At 44.6% G+C, this 15,390-nt stretch overlaps 1 protein-coding gene across 2 annotated transcripts in view; it reads right to left on the reverse strand.

The window, feature by feature from the left end:
* Window positions 1-455: 455 nt before the first annotated feature.
* DCP1A (decapping mRNA 1A) overlaps window positions 456-15,390 on the reverse strand; it is a 56,965-nt gene continuing 42,030 nt past the window's right edge. For both annotated transcript variants that reach the window (XM_006747059.3, XM_081819160.1), the window contains 4 exons: window positions 8,262-9,014; window positions 6,327-6,392; window positions 4,664-4,882; window positions 456-4,351 (listed from right to left, as the gene is read on the reverse strand). In XM_006747059.3, coding sequence (XP_006747122.2) covers window positions 4,271-4,351; window positions 4,664-4,882; window positions 6,327-6,392; window positions 8,262-9,014 — 1,119 coding nt within the window. In that variant the 3' untranslated portion in view covers window positions 456-4,270. The remainder of the gene's footprint in view (window positions 4,352-4,663; window positions 4,883-6,326; window positions 6,393-8,261; window positions 9,015-15,390) is intronic.

The raw sequence follows: 15,390 nt of genomic DNA on the forward strand, positions 1-15,390 counted from the left end.
TCCTTGTCATCCTAGATGCCTGGCCCGTGATAGCCCGATACACATGAATTGCGAGACTGTGGGAACTGGCCCAGACTGTAGTCTCCTATAGAACAGTGTTTTTGGCCATGATTAGACGTGCACCGTCTGTCTGGGGAAACCACAGAAGAGTCAATGAAGCTCTTTAGCTGTCCACTCACAGCAGTTACACACTCGATGCTTAGCTACCGGGGAAGGAAGTGCTCAGTCATTCACAGACGCCAGGCCTCAGGGGCTTCAGACCCGGGAATCCGCGTGGCCTGTGGCCCAGGCCCAGGCTGGAAACAGGCAGACAAGGGCCTTCTCCAGCAGCTTTGTTCTCTCACCTCACCCCATCTCACCAGTGTGAGGTTCTGGCAAAGCGCAGCTACGCATTTAGAAGTTCCGTTTCTCTAAATTAAATAAAAACACAATTAAAATTTAGTAGGTGCTAAAACTTGGTTTTGAACTTTTATTAAAAAAATATATTTGCAAACATATAAAATTTAGGATGAAAAATGCTCATTTGAAAACATGTAATAACTTAATATTTGCAAACATACACAGATGGTATAAAATCCATACCATTAAAAATGTTAATGATGCAGTATTGCGCTCATGGAACAAAAATCTTGCGGTAATTCCAGAGCTTCTCAGCCCCACACTTCAGGGAGCTGAGAATCCAGTACACTGAAAGTCATGAGAGCCGCACGGCCAAAGCAGTAATACAGAATAAAAAACCACTGAGAACACATACTGTAAAAACACGTTTCTTAAGGAATCACACAGATAAAAGGGAAACACAATTTTGCATTTTCCCCATTCAAAGTGAACGATATTGCATCTTAGCATTTCAAATGAAGATGTCAAATAGAAAACCGAGTGAAACATTGCACACCTCTCTCCTGCTGAATTTGCTGGAAAACAGGCTCCTTGAGGCCCCGGCCCACTCAGGGAAATGTTCTCAAACACAGCTTTTAAAAAGCCCAGTGTAAGTTGCCTTCCTTGATTTAGATCTTAACATTTTACACACCTGAAAATGCAGGGCACTATTGGTTCCAGAAGGTACTTTGAACACAACCGAAGAAAACCAAAGATAGGTAAGAACGAAACACGTGCTCAGCAGCAAATACGCAGCAAGAAGGCAGGACCCTTGTCCCTGTGATCCCTTGTCCTCACTCCCGTGGACTGGGCCCCCTTGTGCCTGTTGCCCCCTCTCATTCCTCTGTTTCTACGTTTTGCCCAGTTACTGTGTGATGGCTGATTTTGTTTTTTAAGCAGTTAGGCACCTTCAAATTCATGTTGCATTATTAGTTAACACAATGGCGGTTATGGCCTCTACTACCCGAATGAGAAAACTTCAAACTACATTCTTGGTGGAGGGGTGGGGAGAGAAATAAAGCTGCATGGTTTAAACATATTACCTAGTACAGGATTCGATAGGGTTTCCGATTTTTACAAGGAGAGCTAGGCAGAAAAAGAACAGATGCTTGACATGCAAAATTGGGCCAGACACATTCTAAATGAGGCCTGTGTGGCCTTCAGCAGAGAAGGATCCATCAATTTGGGCTCTTTGAAAAACCCCACTCTGTGATGGCCACCCCAAAGGCTCGCACGGTGAGCTGAGGACACTCCCATGCACACAGTATGAAATGCTTCTTCTAACACTGACAGTCGCTTGAAAACTTAAGGATTCAAAGTCCCACTTTACAAATCTCTGGAAGAATGCCCTTGTTTCTGCAGGAACGAGACTGTCTGGGAGGTGCGGGAGTCTATCCAAAGACGTCACGTTAACTGCAACAAAAGAGCAGTGCTACCCACTGCGGTTGGGGGTGGGCCCACGGACACACACGGTGGTCTAACTGCAAAACCTGGCAAGAACCATCTGCGTCTTGGTGTCCACTTTGATTTAACTAAGATTGAAACAAAGGTTCCAGTAAAAGTCATGGCAGCTATGGACACATGCAACCTAAGCTAGCGTGAGGTTCTGGATAGGAAGTCTGACCGAGGAATAAGGCAACTGAACTGTGACTTTCGGGCCAGGGTCATCCGACTGCGACGAGTCAGGCTTGGCCTGACTTTTCAGGGACTCATTCTGGCCCAAACCTCCTGGAAATCATGATGGTGAACTTCTGGCTTCTGAATTTTAAGTAAATCCCTTGAATACATAAATTTGGGAGTTGAAACAGGTTGACCCTTTTCAAATCTCCATGACTTGGGCACTTCAAAGTTTATTTTCCCACTAAAAAAAACTTATCATAGATTCTCTTTCCTGTCTATCATATTCATTCCTTGGATGAAAGGGCGAAAATTAACAGATTTGATTACAGACCCTCTTTAGGATATTCTCTCTTAACTCTCTCATAATATTACACATACTCAAATCATTTCAAGTCAAATGTCTATTACAACAAGAATCCCTTGATTCTTCCATGTACCAAAGCCCACCGAAACAACACTGGGGGTGCGATCAAACCTGTTTTCTGAGAACAGTCACGTGGCTCCCCCAACACCATCTCCTGGTGTAAGCAACACTCTGGATCTTACTTCAACATTCTCCTTCCTGGGTGATGTACGAGCAATTCATTTTTGGTTGCTGGATTTACACACTACCTTTGAAAACAAACTCTTCCCCATCAAGTATGAGAACTTATAAGCTTCCCTGACTGCTGCACAATTCACAAATAACTACATAGACAGCAAGAGAAAACTGCCCAGGAAGCATGTTTAGATTAACAAAAGCCAATCAAAGTATTCTTTATGCTAAAAAAACTAAGGCCAAACTAAAACAAGCATGTAATTCACAAGTAATTTTCTAAAATCTCAGCTAGAAAAAAAAAAATCTATGGATTTATGATTGAGTTACCATTAAAGCTTAAATGATTGTTCCCGAGGAACCACCACATCCATCAGCATTATTCACAGCTAATCCTTATGCTAGCTGGTTGAGCCAACTGGGTTTTTACCCCATCATTAAATAGTGCTCAGAAAAGTAAGCAGTGCATCTTAATTGGTTAAATACTACAAAATGATCTGTATCATAGAAACGAAGACACTTTCATTCAAAGAGTATCTTAAAATTACTATTGCTGAAATAAATCAAAATCTACATTAAAATATTACTAATCACCATTACATGCCATAAAAGAATAAATATAAATCATGGCAGGTCAATAGCAGCATAACAAAGCATCTTTACATATTTTCACACTTTGGGCTGCAAAAGTACTCACAGCCTAGGAATACATTGGTAAAGTTCTGATTTTCACACTTTGTTTTAAACTCCATATTCTATAATAAAGTAAGGGCAGTGTGAATAACAGCTCCCTTTTCTGCATAGCTTTAAAACTACTCTCAGTAGACTCGAGGAATGGAACCAGAATGGCTTTGTTAGATTGGTCCACCGGTCCTTTTGTCAAAGTGTTAAGGAAAACAATCAACAAGGACTTCTGTGTTTAGACAGAAAAGGAAAGTAAGGCTATACTTCACACAAAACATTTTCAAAGCCACTCAAGAGTTTAACTTAAAGTGAAGGTTTCTGATGGAATTCAGTCTTCACCAGCCCCAGCCTTTGCTTCAAAGATGCTACTCCCATACCATCACAGAGCCTGGCGGGGCCCTAGTCACATGGTACCACTGCCCTGGGAGCCTGCTGCGTGGCAGCACTGGGGACACTTAAGAACAAGACACAACTGAGAAATTTCAGAACTCTTAAGGCCCAAATGGGGCATTCATAAAAATACACCTCACTTGAACAAATCAGTCCTAATTTGCCAACTGAAACTCTGATCCTTAAAACTCAAAGCTACTTTGCGCAGAGCTGACTTCTGCTCTGTTCAGAACTTGACTATCAGCCTAAGGCTCAAATTTCTAGGAGGGAGGAGCAAGGGAAGGGTTGCGGGCTGGGCTGAACTCTGCTGCAAGGCTGGTGACCTCTCCTCCCTAAGACCTTGAGGGTGAAAGCAAGCTGAAAACCAGACTCCTTATTTCACATCCTTTCTTAGAGCTGATGAAAACACCCACACAACTTAACACAATGGTTTTTTTTTTTTTTTTTTCCTTGTCAAAACAAAGGTCTGCTGGTGATGCTTCACAGTGAAACCTCCATTATCACTGAGAACGTCACTTGGAAAACATTCTTAAGGAATGAGTCTATTTCTCATAGGCTCAATTTCAGGATTCTCAAAACTCAATGTTCTGTTTAGAAGTTTCCATGATGAGGCCTATTTGTTTCTGAGGTCGACATTCTGCCTTCGGATTTATTCTGCTCCAGTCATAAGTTGTGGTTGTCTTTGTTCTTGGTCAGAACCTGCAAGTAGACTTCGTGAAGTGTACTGAGGAAGCTGGAATCATTCTGAAAGAGATGGTAATGTTTCATTTACCTCAGCAGAACTTACTTCCTTGACAAAAGCTTAGGAAAAAAGCTGTATAAGTGATCTGTGTAACTAATTAGCCAAAGAATCCCACCACCCAGAGACAACTGCAATCAATACTTTGGAATTCACTCAGATACTTTTCCATTGGGAGTGTATGCTCAGAAAGAGAGAAACATTAGTCCCGGCTAGTCTTGAATTCACTTTATGAACTGATTTTCTAAGAACTCATACGTTCCTTAAAACTAAAGAACAAAAGTTTATAGACTCAACTGCTGGGATGGCCTGCATACCTTTATTAGATGTATTAATGTATCCTGGAGCTGAGACTTGCTGAGAATAATGGAAGGCTTTCTCTGATTTTCTGATGTTCCAACAGTCAGTGGAGAAGGGGCGCTTGCTTTCCTCTCGAGGTCTGCGGACCTTGTAACTGTCTGCTGGAAAACACTTGGGGACAACAGGACTGAAGACACTGCCATGGTCGTTGCAGTAACCAGTGTGGGGCCTGCGACCTGCAGGGGAACAATGGTCATGAATGAAGCTTGTTAGGTGAAGGATGGAGGGCCCATTTATTGGGAAGCCAAGTCTGGTCATCACAGAAAGGAAGTATCACAGCAGGGTATACACAATAAGAACAATCCTATGATAAATTAAAAATGTAAAGTTTTATATGGAGAGCAGGGAAATGACTGGAAGAGGGCACGAGGGAACTTTCTGGGGTGACAGAAATGTTACATATCTTGACTGTTACCCAAGGGATGTTATGTATGTTAAAACTCATGAAACACCTGCATTTTATTATATTTATTTCACTTCAATAAAATTTTACTTAAAAAAAAAAAAGAGAAGGGGTGCCTGAGTGGCTCAGTCTTTTACACATCCAACTCTTGGTTTTGGCTCAGGTCATGATTTTGGGGTCGTGAGATCGAACCCTGTCTCAGGCTCCACGCTCAGCACAGAGTCTGCTTGGGATTCTCTCTCCTTCTCCCTCTGCCCCCACCCCACCCCCGCTCTCTCTCAAATAAATAAAATCTTAAAAGAATTAAAAAATCCAGTCACATGAAGCATTAGTTTCTTTTGTAGTGTTCAATATATTTATTATACCACTACAGGTATCAAAGGCACAACTTCTTACAAATAGAACTAACACCTACCTCCTTCCCCCATTGAGTTGTGCTTCTCCGCTAACAACGGCTAACCATCAGAATGCACGAAACCAGAAATATTAGCATTTTTAAAAATTCCCACATTTGATACAATCAACAGACATCTTGATTTCTTTCTCCTGGCACCCTCTTCATTTACAAACAGCCACGGCGTTGAGGGTGTGGCTTCTGGGGTCGGAGCCTTCCAGTCGGCTTTTGGTGCTGGCACCGTGCCAGGCTGAGCTACAGGGGAGACCAGTTACCACCACCAGGCGGGAGATGGCTGCAGGCTCAGTTCTGAGACTTGAGGAGAGGCATGAAGGCTCAAAGGTAAATGGGCAGGTGAAAGTTCAGGAACTGAAAAAAATAAGTGTGCACTTCAAGGCTGGTAGGTAATGGAGGGTGGGGACAACTCTGAAAAAAGTGAGGCCGGGGAGAACAAGCAAGGAGCAGAGTGCAGGCCCGGAGCCCGAGCACCGCAGTGATTCTTAACCAGGCATCACAGCTCTTGCAGGGCAAAGAGTATTTCCTCCTCACGGAAACCAGGCTGACACGCTCTCAGCTGACAAACACTGAGCGAGCACCCAGCCCTCGGTACGGTCAGGGAAGGCGTTGTTCCAGAGAGGATGACCGGAAGCCCACAGGGGCCGCAGCAACGAACTCTGCCGGGGGAGCAGGCAGCCTGGCCTAGGAGGGGCATCTGCGAGGGCTCTGGGCTTGGAAGCTCCAACTTTCCACTCAAGCGACAATGTTTTACTTCACACCCAGCGGTGTGAAGAGAATGTGTTCTTCAGAAAAAGGGAGTCCTTACCGGGATTGCACTGGATAACACCTTAGGCTGGGCAAAGACTTCAGGATCCTGGTTTTGCTGCATAGACTGCAATGTTTAAAAAGGAAAGATGAACAGACCTAGCAAGTTTCAATGAAGATTTCCTAGCTACCAGGGTAAATCCACTTTAGCAGTAAGGAATAGTTTAGACACTAACTAGTTCTGCCTCAACTGCAGGGTGAAGGCCCTGGGACAGCCTCTGACCCCCTCAGTCTCCCCAAGAACAGGGCTGTGTGCAGAACCTTTAAGGCATCTCTAAGGATAGAGCAGGGACAGCCCACACACAGTTTTGCTGTTGAATCCGTAGAGACGCCATATCCTGGCAGCACGACACCTCAATAAGGTGGTGTGAACTCCGGACAGGTAGCGTTAAACTATCTTCATCTAGGCTCACACCTCCACATGCTAAATTTTGTCCTTATTCATTGGGAGACAAAGAACTTCTTGTTGTGGAGCAAATATATTTCATTTGAAATTCAGTGAAGCCCCAAATCCTAAAGGAAATGGAATGTAAATAAAAATGCACATGTACATAAGTGTCCCCTGGAAGGAGGCACAGTGGAGAGCAGAGGGCGGCGCTGGGGAAGTTCAGACTGCTGGCTGGGGTGTGATACTCATCTGTTAGAACCTTCTCTCTCCTTATACTGCAGAAAACCTCAACAGAAATGGCCCCAAATGACAATTTCATGATATAACCAAAATACTAAGTTTTCTGTCTTTCTGTACAGAATTTTAAAGGAACAGAACAAAACTGTCCATTAATTATGAAATCACATACAATTATTATGATGGACTCTTCTGTACGATATTATTTGGTGAAATGTTAAGATTGCGGATTATTATTAAACGGCATGGGGCTGAAATCCTGGAAGGCAAACAACACTGTTGTTGTGATCAGCTGTGTGATCTTGCAAACATCATTGCAATCTGAGCTGACTCATCTGTAAACTCGCCAGCCTCATCCATCATTGAGGGACAAGCCTCTTCTTCACGCCTCACCCCCAATTGACCAGTAGGTCCCACCGCTCGCACTTGTTAACAAACCCACTTGTCCATACTCCCAAAGTCAGGCCCCCACCAGCTCAAGAATGGGTAACTGCCTGGCCTCCTTCCTGAGGGTGATCCTGCTTCCATTTTCTCCTTGCCCTGCTCACCACCTCAGCTCAAAGCCCTTAAAAGACAAGCACCACGCCCGCCCCCCCCCGCCCCGCCACCGCCCCAGGACTCTGAGAACAAGCCTCAGACTCCTTCACACAGTTTTCAAAGCCCTGCTCATTGGCCAGTACCTTTGCCTCCAAGCACCTTCCACAGGAGATCTAGCCACACTACAGGTCTTTACGTTTAGCAAATGCCACTCATCTCCAGGCCTCTGCACACAGTACTTTCCTTGTCTCAAACACTTTTCTCTACCTCTAGGAAAGGTCTGGCTAACTTCTGCCGAGTCTTCAGATCTCAGCTGAACATGAGATCCACCAGGAAGCTTTACTTGACCCATATCTCCAAATCTGGGATGCTGTTACGGTACCCCAAGTGTGCCTGGCCCAAGGTGGGCCCCAAGGGAGCTGGGGATGGGACAAAGCTGGGGATAATGTGGATCTGTGGTCCTGGTCAAATGAGGACTCCTGGATTTGTCAGGCAGAAACAAACAAAAACCCCTACAATGCATGCCCTGATAGGAAAATACTGGTATTGTTTCTTGGCTTGTATCCAGTTGAGATACCTGGGGCAGTGGAACTGAGTAACAACACCACGTACCAATGATCTGGCTGTTCACTACAGGGCTTCTTACCTCCTGTCTTCTGGCCCTGGATGTGCCTAACAGCTGTCCCTTTGAAGGGACTGCCTCCTGGCAGTCACCATCAAGGCCTCTGAAGCTTCACCCCACCCAGTTAGAGCCACCCAGCCTCCTGCCAGTACCTGAAGGGGAGCAAGCACCATGTTGCTCAGGGATGCTGAGACTCGAGCTGCTGCGGTCTTAGAGGGGGGCTCTATGAAGCTCTCGGGCGTGGCCAGCTGGCCAGCTGCTGGGGAAAAGCTGGGTGCCACGGCACCTTTCCCAAGTGACTGTGTCTGTATTTGGTCATGCTGTGGGGTCAACCTGAGTTTCTGGAGAAGATCCACGCTTGGGAGGGATGTACCAGCTGTGTTTGTCACGCTCAGGGGGGCCCTGAAGGGGCTCTGGGTGGCAGTCAGATTGGCGTGGCTCAGCTCAGGGACTGGCTGGCTCAGCAGTGGAGACCTCTGTCTCGGCGTGGTCTTCACCGCCTGCATCATGGTGGGGTTTCGGGGTAAGCTGGGGGCAACCTGTGCTGTAGGAGCTTCTGCTGGTAGAGTGGGACTGAGCACAGGGCGCAGTGGGATGGCATAGCCTGGGGCCTGTTTGTCACCGGACTGTGTGATGGAGGCAGGAGTGATCAGCACCGGGGTGGGGGCTTCAGGTGGGACTGAGTGGTGGGCAGCGGGATGGACACCCAGGTTTTCCGACTGAGGGGCTCCTCCTGACTGCTCGAAGGAAAATGGTAGGAATGAGCTGGACTCTTTCTGGGAGGCATCTCCTGGCAGCTTCTCCACTTCTTCTGAATCCAGACCCACAACAGCTGGCTGTTCCTTTGGCAAAGAGGTTCCAAATAATTCTTCCACTGTCAGATGTTTGTGTCCAGATGGAGTAGACTGAAAAAACAGATCAAACCACCCAATGAAAGAAATCTCTTGCAAACCAGAGTAACCAAACTTCTTTCCCATCAACCAAAACAGTTTGCAGAAGCAGGGATGGATGGAGTCTGAAAATAAGGAACCAACAAACTGAAGACGTGCTAGGGACTAGGTAGAAATCTGTATTCGTAATAAAATTCAAGTTTTAGGGAATCCCAGTATAGTGTCAGAATTCACCTTTTTCCTTGGCAAACGGATATAAGGTAAAGGGGCGCGTATCTTATTACAAAGTTAATAGTGCTTAATTGCCCTATGTCAGTAACGCGTATAAGGAAATAATACTCAAGAGGACAGAGGGACCAAATGCTGAGTAAGCAATCCTACCTTCGTTTTCATATTTCATAGTTCTTGATAAAAAGCTAGGCATTGCACCTTAGGGACTAAGTTCCGGAAAACAAAATTAACCATTTTGTAAATTGCAGGCCATTCCTTCCTACTCCCAAATCACAGAATCCTTAAGAAAAAGCAAAGCACTTAAGTCTGAAAATGTTAAAGTCCCATCTACGATAGTGATCTGGCTTACTGCTACCACTGCAATGATCTGAAGGAGAAATACTGATGCTTGTCCCTCCTGAGCTTTCCCGTGTCTGTACTTCAAGCAGCATGGCCACACTCACTCACTCGTTACTTTCTGAGCACCTACGGGGTGCCAGGGCCTGCGCTGACCTGGGCCCAAAAGACACCGCAGGATAACAAAAATAGTCTAACCCCCAAAAGGACTTGTGTTCTAGTGGCACATTAACTTAAGTACTTTGAAAACACAAGCAACCTCAAAATATGGGTTTTGTTTTTGTTTTTGTTTTGCAGTAAGCTCCACGCCCAGTGTGGAGCCCAATGCAGGGCTTGAACTCACAACCCTGAGAGCAAGACCTGCACTGAGATCAAGGGTCAGATGTTTAACCAACTGAGCCACCCAGGTGCCCCTTGATATATGGTTTTATTTCTAAAGTGTGTGGACTGCTTAGTTGCTTGGATATATGTTTATGTGGAAAAAGACAATTCACTGAAACACATGGCTTTCAGTACCTCAGAAGGCCTATAAAGACCTGAAACTACACTGCATCTGAAGCACAAGCACGAGAGCAGTATGGTATGACATTTCTATGGGAAAAGAGCGCAGTTTTCCTCAGGCAAATGTTTGTTTCACTCGTGTGATCAACAATTACAGGTTTCCGGGGAAAGGGGCAGAGGGAGAGGGAAAGAATCTCAAACAGACTCCTCCTCGCTGAGCATGGAGCCTGACATGGCTTGATCCCATGACCCTGAGCTGAAACCAAGAGTTGGACAATCAACTGACTGAGCACCCAGGTGCCCCTCTCTTCGGCTTTTCTGATACTTTAGCACACATCTTGCTAACAGATGCAGAGAATAAACAGAGACAAAGCGCAGGTGCTCACAGACCAAGGGACGCTGACTGCGGTTCCTGGGACAGGGGCTCGGCGGGCCATCCTCTCTGTGCAGGCTGCTGCTGCCACACAAACGACCAAATGCTATTTTTGCTTTTTACCTTCTTTCATAAAAGCAAAAATCCTCTTTGGATTTCTTTCGGTCAGCAAGATAGGTACTGATACAGGTTTTCCCTAAAAGCAAAAGTGGCTTCATGAGAACTTTTGAAAAGGGTGGAGGGGGGTGGGGACACCTGTATGGGGTTTAGCAAGTGCCCCAGGTACTGTGCTGGGATGGGCAGGGTGGAGAAAGAAGGCCAGCACCCAGGACTGAGGATGCAGGGGAGCTTACTTGTGAGGGACGGAAAGGTAAGGGAGTGCCCCTGTGTAGTCTCTCTCGAATCACCTGCTGGGTAGGCGGGGCCAGTGGGGCTGGGGAGAACGTAGGAGGGGCAAAGTTAACAGTGGGGAAGAGGCGGAAGCCTCCTCCAGTTGTAAAAAATTGTAATTTCATACCAAACCATTTCTTCTTAGAAAATATTCAATAAAGAGAATTAATGTAATATATCTTGGCAAGTTAATGTGACAAGAGGCTTTATTTAAGTGAGGGAATTCTCAAATGGCAGATTCAGACCCCCCATTAACAATGCTGTAGTGAGACTAGTAAGACTACCTTGTCACAACACTTCCTAGCACCTGAAGGGATTTTCCGGATTCAGGATCTTGCTTCAAATACAAGGCAGCACTAAACTCTATTATAAACTGTGGCGGTAAAAAAGTGTGAAAGAATGTATATGGTTTAATTTCTTTACGTTTTTACTTCTGAAAAAGTTGTAGAGCTTTGGATCTGAAATCAAAGATACCTAGGTTCAATTCCCAACTGTTAATTGGGGAAATGACAGTCTCTCTATTGAGTGCCCTTATCTGAAAAATGGGGACAATTGTGGCAATTACCTCACAGAGCTGCTGTGAAAATGAAATTCTCAACATGATGTCTGGTGCCCAATAAGCATTAAATAAGTGGAAGTTGGCTGTTATCATCATTACATGAACACCATATAGTCTTAATAGCAATTATGATAAAGCTGTTTGCATATGTTTTAGGAAACATCAAATAATACGTTGGGATATTAAAAATTCATCAAATCCGGGACACCTGGGTGGCTCAGTCGGTTAAGCGGCTGTCTTCGGCTCAGGTCATGATCCCAGGGTCCTGGGATCGAGTCCCACATCAGGCTCCTTGCTCAGCGAGAGCCTGCTTCTCCCTCTCCTTCTGCTTGCCTGCCCCTCCCCCTACTTGTGCTCTCATCTCTATGTCAAATAAATAAAGTCTTTAAAAAAATTTCATCAAATCCTTCCGGAATATCATAGCCCCATAATGTAAAATAATAACACAGTATCACCTGATGGGCTATCAAGGCCATCAGGTATTATAAATCACCCTGTCATTCCCTGATGCAAAGAGTCACTGAAGACACAGTTGTTTAACATTTCAAATCCATTCCGTGTAACTCAAAATAGACAGTGAATTCTTATTTGGGACACACTTCTCTGTCCAGGCCACATAACTAGAGTAATATGCATGGGTTTCATCTCCCCAGCCGAACACTATGTTTTATTCACTTCTGGATCTCTGGCATCATGAAGGTCTACTGATGAGCACAAACATAATTCCTTCCCCCCGCCCCCCGATTTCTAAAAGTTATGATAGGGGTGCCTAGGTGGCTCAGCCAGTTAAGAGTCCAACTCTTGATTTTGGCTTGGGTTAGGATTTCAGGGTCGTGAGACAGAGCTCTCTGTCGAGCTCTGCACTCAGCAGAGAGTCTGCTTAAGATTCTCTCTCTCCCTCTGCCCCTCCCCCCACTCGAGGGTATGTTCTCTCAAATAAATAAATCTTAAAAAAAAAAAGGTTATGGTAAATCATATGTACCAAAATTTAGCACTGTAACCACATGGAAGTGTAGAACTCAGCGGCATTCAGGACACTCACAATGCTGTGTAACCACCATGTTCTTTCCCTTACCCACAACCTTGGTAATCTCCATTCGACTTTCCGTTCCAGTGAATCTGCCTACTCTAGGCACCCCATGCAAGTGCAATCATATCATATCTGTCCTTTTGTGACTGGCTTCCTTCACCCAGCATCATGTCCTTGAGGTTCATCAATGCTACAGCAGGTGTCAGAGTCTCCTTCCTTTTACAAATGCTGACTGGTACTCCATCATGTGCACACCCCACATATTGTTTATCCATTCATCTGAGGATTGATACTTGGGTTGTTCCCACCTTCTGGCTATTGTGAATAATGCTGCTGTGAATATTAGAGTAAAAGTATTTGTCTTCACCTTGTTTTCAATTCTTTTGGGTATATACCCAGGAATGGAACTGCTGGGTCATATGGTAATTCCATGTTTAACTTTTTGAGGAACTGCCAGACTGTTTTCCAAAGCTGCTGCTGCACCACTTTACATTCTCACCAGTGATGCAAGAGGGTTCTGGTTTCTCCACATTCTGCCATTTCTAGATCTTTTTTGAGAAGATGACTATTCAAGTCCTTTGCCCATTTTTGAGTTGGGTTAACTCTTTTATACACATTATGTTTAGAACAAAATGGTCAAGATTGTCTGAAAACTACGCTGTTATTCATTAATACAAATTATGTAGATCTTTACCACCACATTCTATTTCATATAGATGTATATACACACAAAAAACATTTGGATAGACGTACTTTGAAAAATATGGACCATATTGAGGCTATTTTGCAGAAACTTCAGTCTTTCCCAGGTAAGAATACAAATATTTTTATGTTTTAAGAAAAGGATGGGGGCACCTGAGTGGCTCAGTCGGTTAAATGTCCGACTTTTGATTTTGGCTCAGGTTGTGAACTTGAGGTAGTGGGATCCAGAGCCCCAAATTGGGCTCTGTGCTGAGCGTGGAGCCTGCTTGGGATTCTCCCTCGCCCTCTGCCCTTCAATTCCCCCCATTCCCTGCTCAAGCGCACATGCGTGCTCTCCCTCAAAAAAAAAGAAGAGTAAACAACGGGACATGGAGAAAATTCAGTATGAAATATACCTTAGGCTTCAAAAAATGGCAATGATTCAAGTAGCAATTTTTACCTGCCCAGTGGAACATAAATCGACTTTTGAACAATTAAAATTACCTACGTGTACACTTAGAATGTTTTTACACTTAAAAAAAGGTTCTTTTTTTTTTAAAGATTTTATTTATTATTTGACAGAGAGAGACATGGTGAGAGAGGGAACACAAGCAGGGGGAGTAGGAGAGGGAGAAGCAGGCTTCCCTGTGGTGCAGGGAGCCCGATGTGGGGCTCGATCCCAGGACCCTGGGATCACGACCTGAGCCGAAGGCAGACGCTTAACGACTGAGCCACCCAGGCGCCCCTAAAAAAAGGTTATTTCTAATGGTTTAAAATTGACCTCACATTAAAAAATGAATCCATATGGTAGAGCCCTGAACCCTGATTGCAAAAGCAGCAGAAAGTTTCCAGATTTCTCCCATGGGGCCTCCCTACAACTTCTGCCAGGCCAGAAATATTCTCAGACCTTCTCTGGAATAGGATGCGTGGTAAGGCATTAGGATTTCAGGGGAATCTCACATAAGAAGGGATAAATGAAGTTACGATGGCAAGCAGAGTGACCAGAGACAGAACACTCACCATGTGGGAAGCCCTGTGCTAAGCACCTCACACGCATTACTCTATTAATCAGTGAGGGCTGTATTATTATCACTGCCATCTTGTAGGTGACACTCAAGTATAACAGAACCAGACTCAACCTAGTCCTAACGGTCAGTCCACGTTCTTAACCATTACGCCCCTGTACTGACATGTCAAGTAAATATATTCTAGGTTACCTAATGAACTGGATGGTGATAATGGCTTCTGGAAAACAGAGATGTGTACATCTATGGCTTGAATAACCAAGAGGCAGCGATAGGTCAAAATGTACCCACTTTTGGAAATATGTATAACTGGCTGAATCAGTCACTAGACGGAAGTGAACAGAGCATGCTTCTCCACATAAAAGCTTTAGTCTCTGCATTTGAGAGGACCCTCTCTCCCTTCTCTACCCACGACAAAAAAAATGCCACACTGCTCTAGTAGTTGGCCTTATTTATTCATGGATTCATCTTCCCTCATCCATAGAAAAGGTGAATTTTATTCTTCCTTCATGTCTGAATTCTATGTTTTGCAATGCCCCACTTACATCAAGTGTTAGTCTCACCATTCCCCTTGTGGAATGGAATTCGGGGAGCAACAGTTATGTATGGTGCACAACAAAATTCTAATACACTCTATCAGGCTTCACACTGCTCCTTCTTCACCCCACAGCACTTGCCATTTAGGGAATTTCCTATTTCTGTCTGGATCTATGGTGTCCATGTCAGATTTCCTACCTGGTCAGTGTACCAGGCACACCAGGAGCTATGTATTCTTCTTTTCTTTTCTTTTTTTAAGAATTTATTTATTTATTTGAGAGACAGAGAACATGAGCAGGGGAAGGGCAAAGGGAGAGGGAGAAGAAGACTCTCTGCTGAGCAGGGAGCCCAACATGGGGCTCAATTTCAGGACCCCAAGATGATGACCTGAGCCAAAGTCAGACACTTAACCACCTGAGCCACCCAGGCGCCCGTATTATTATTCTTAACCTCAGGAACAAAAACAAAAACAAAAACAAAAACAAACCCCACAACAAACCACATACTAGGGAAATAGTCCCAAGGGAATTTTAGCAAGTGAATTATGACACTGAAATGGGATTTAATACTACGAAGACTTGACAGCATTACTCGCTCCTCAGCACCAGATGGCAGTGTTGCCAAACAAGTGTACTATCTGTGCATGGGGCTGTTACGGATTTCAGCTAATTTTAGTCAATCACAGGACTTCTGACAATATCCAGATCTCAATATTCTACAAAATTCTG

The sequence above is a fragment of the Leptonychotes weddellii genome, chromosome 1, assembly GCF_054177405.1.
Source record: "Leptonychotes weddellii isolate Sample4059 chromosome 1, ASM5417740v2, whole genome shotgun sequence".
Classification (NCBI taxonomy): Eukaryota; Metazoa; Chordata; class Mammalia; order Carnivora; family Phocidae; genus Leptonychotes; species Leptonychotes weddellii.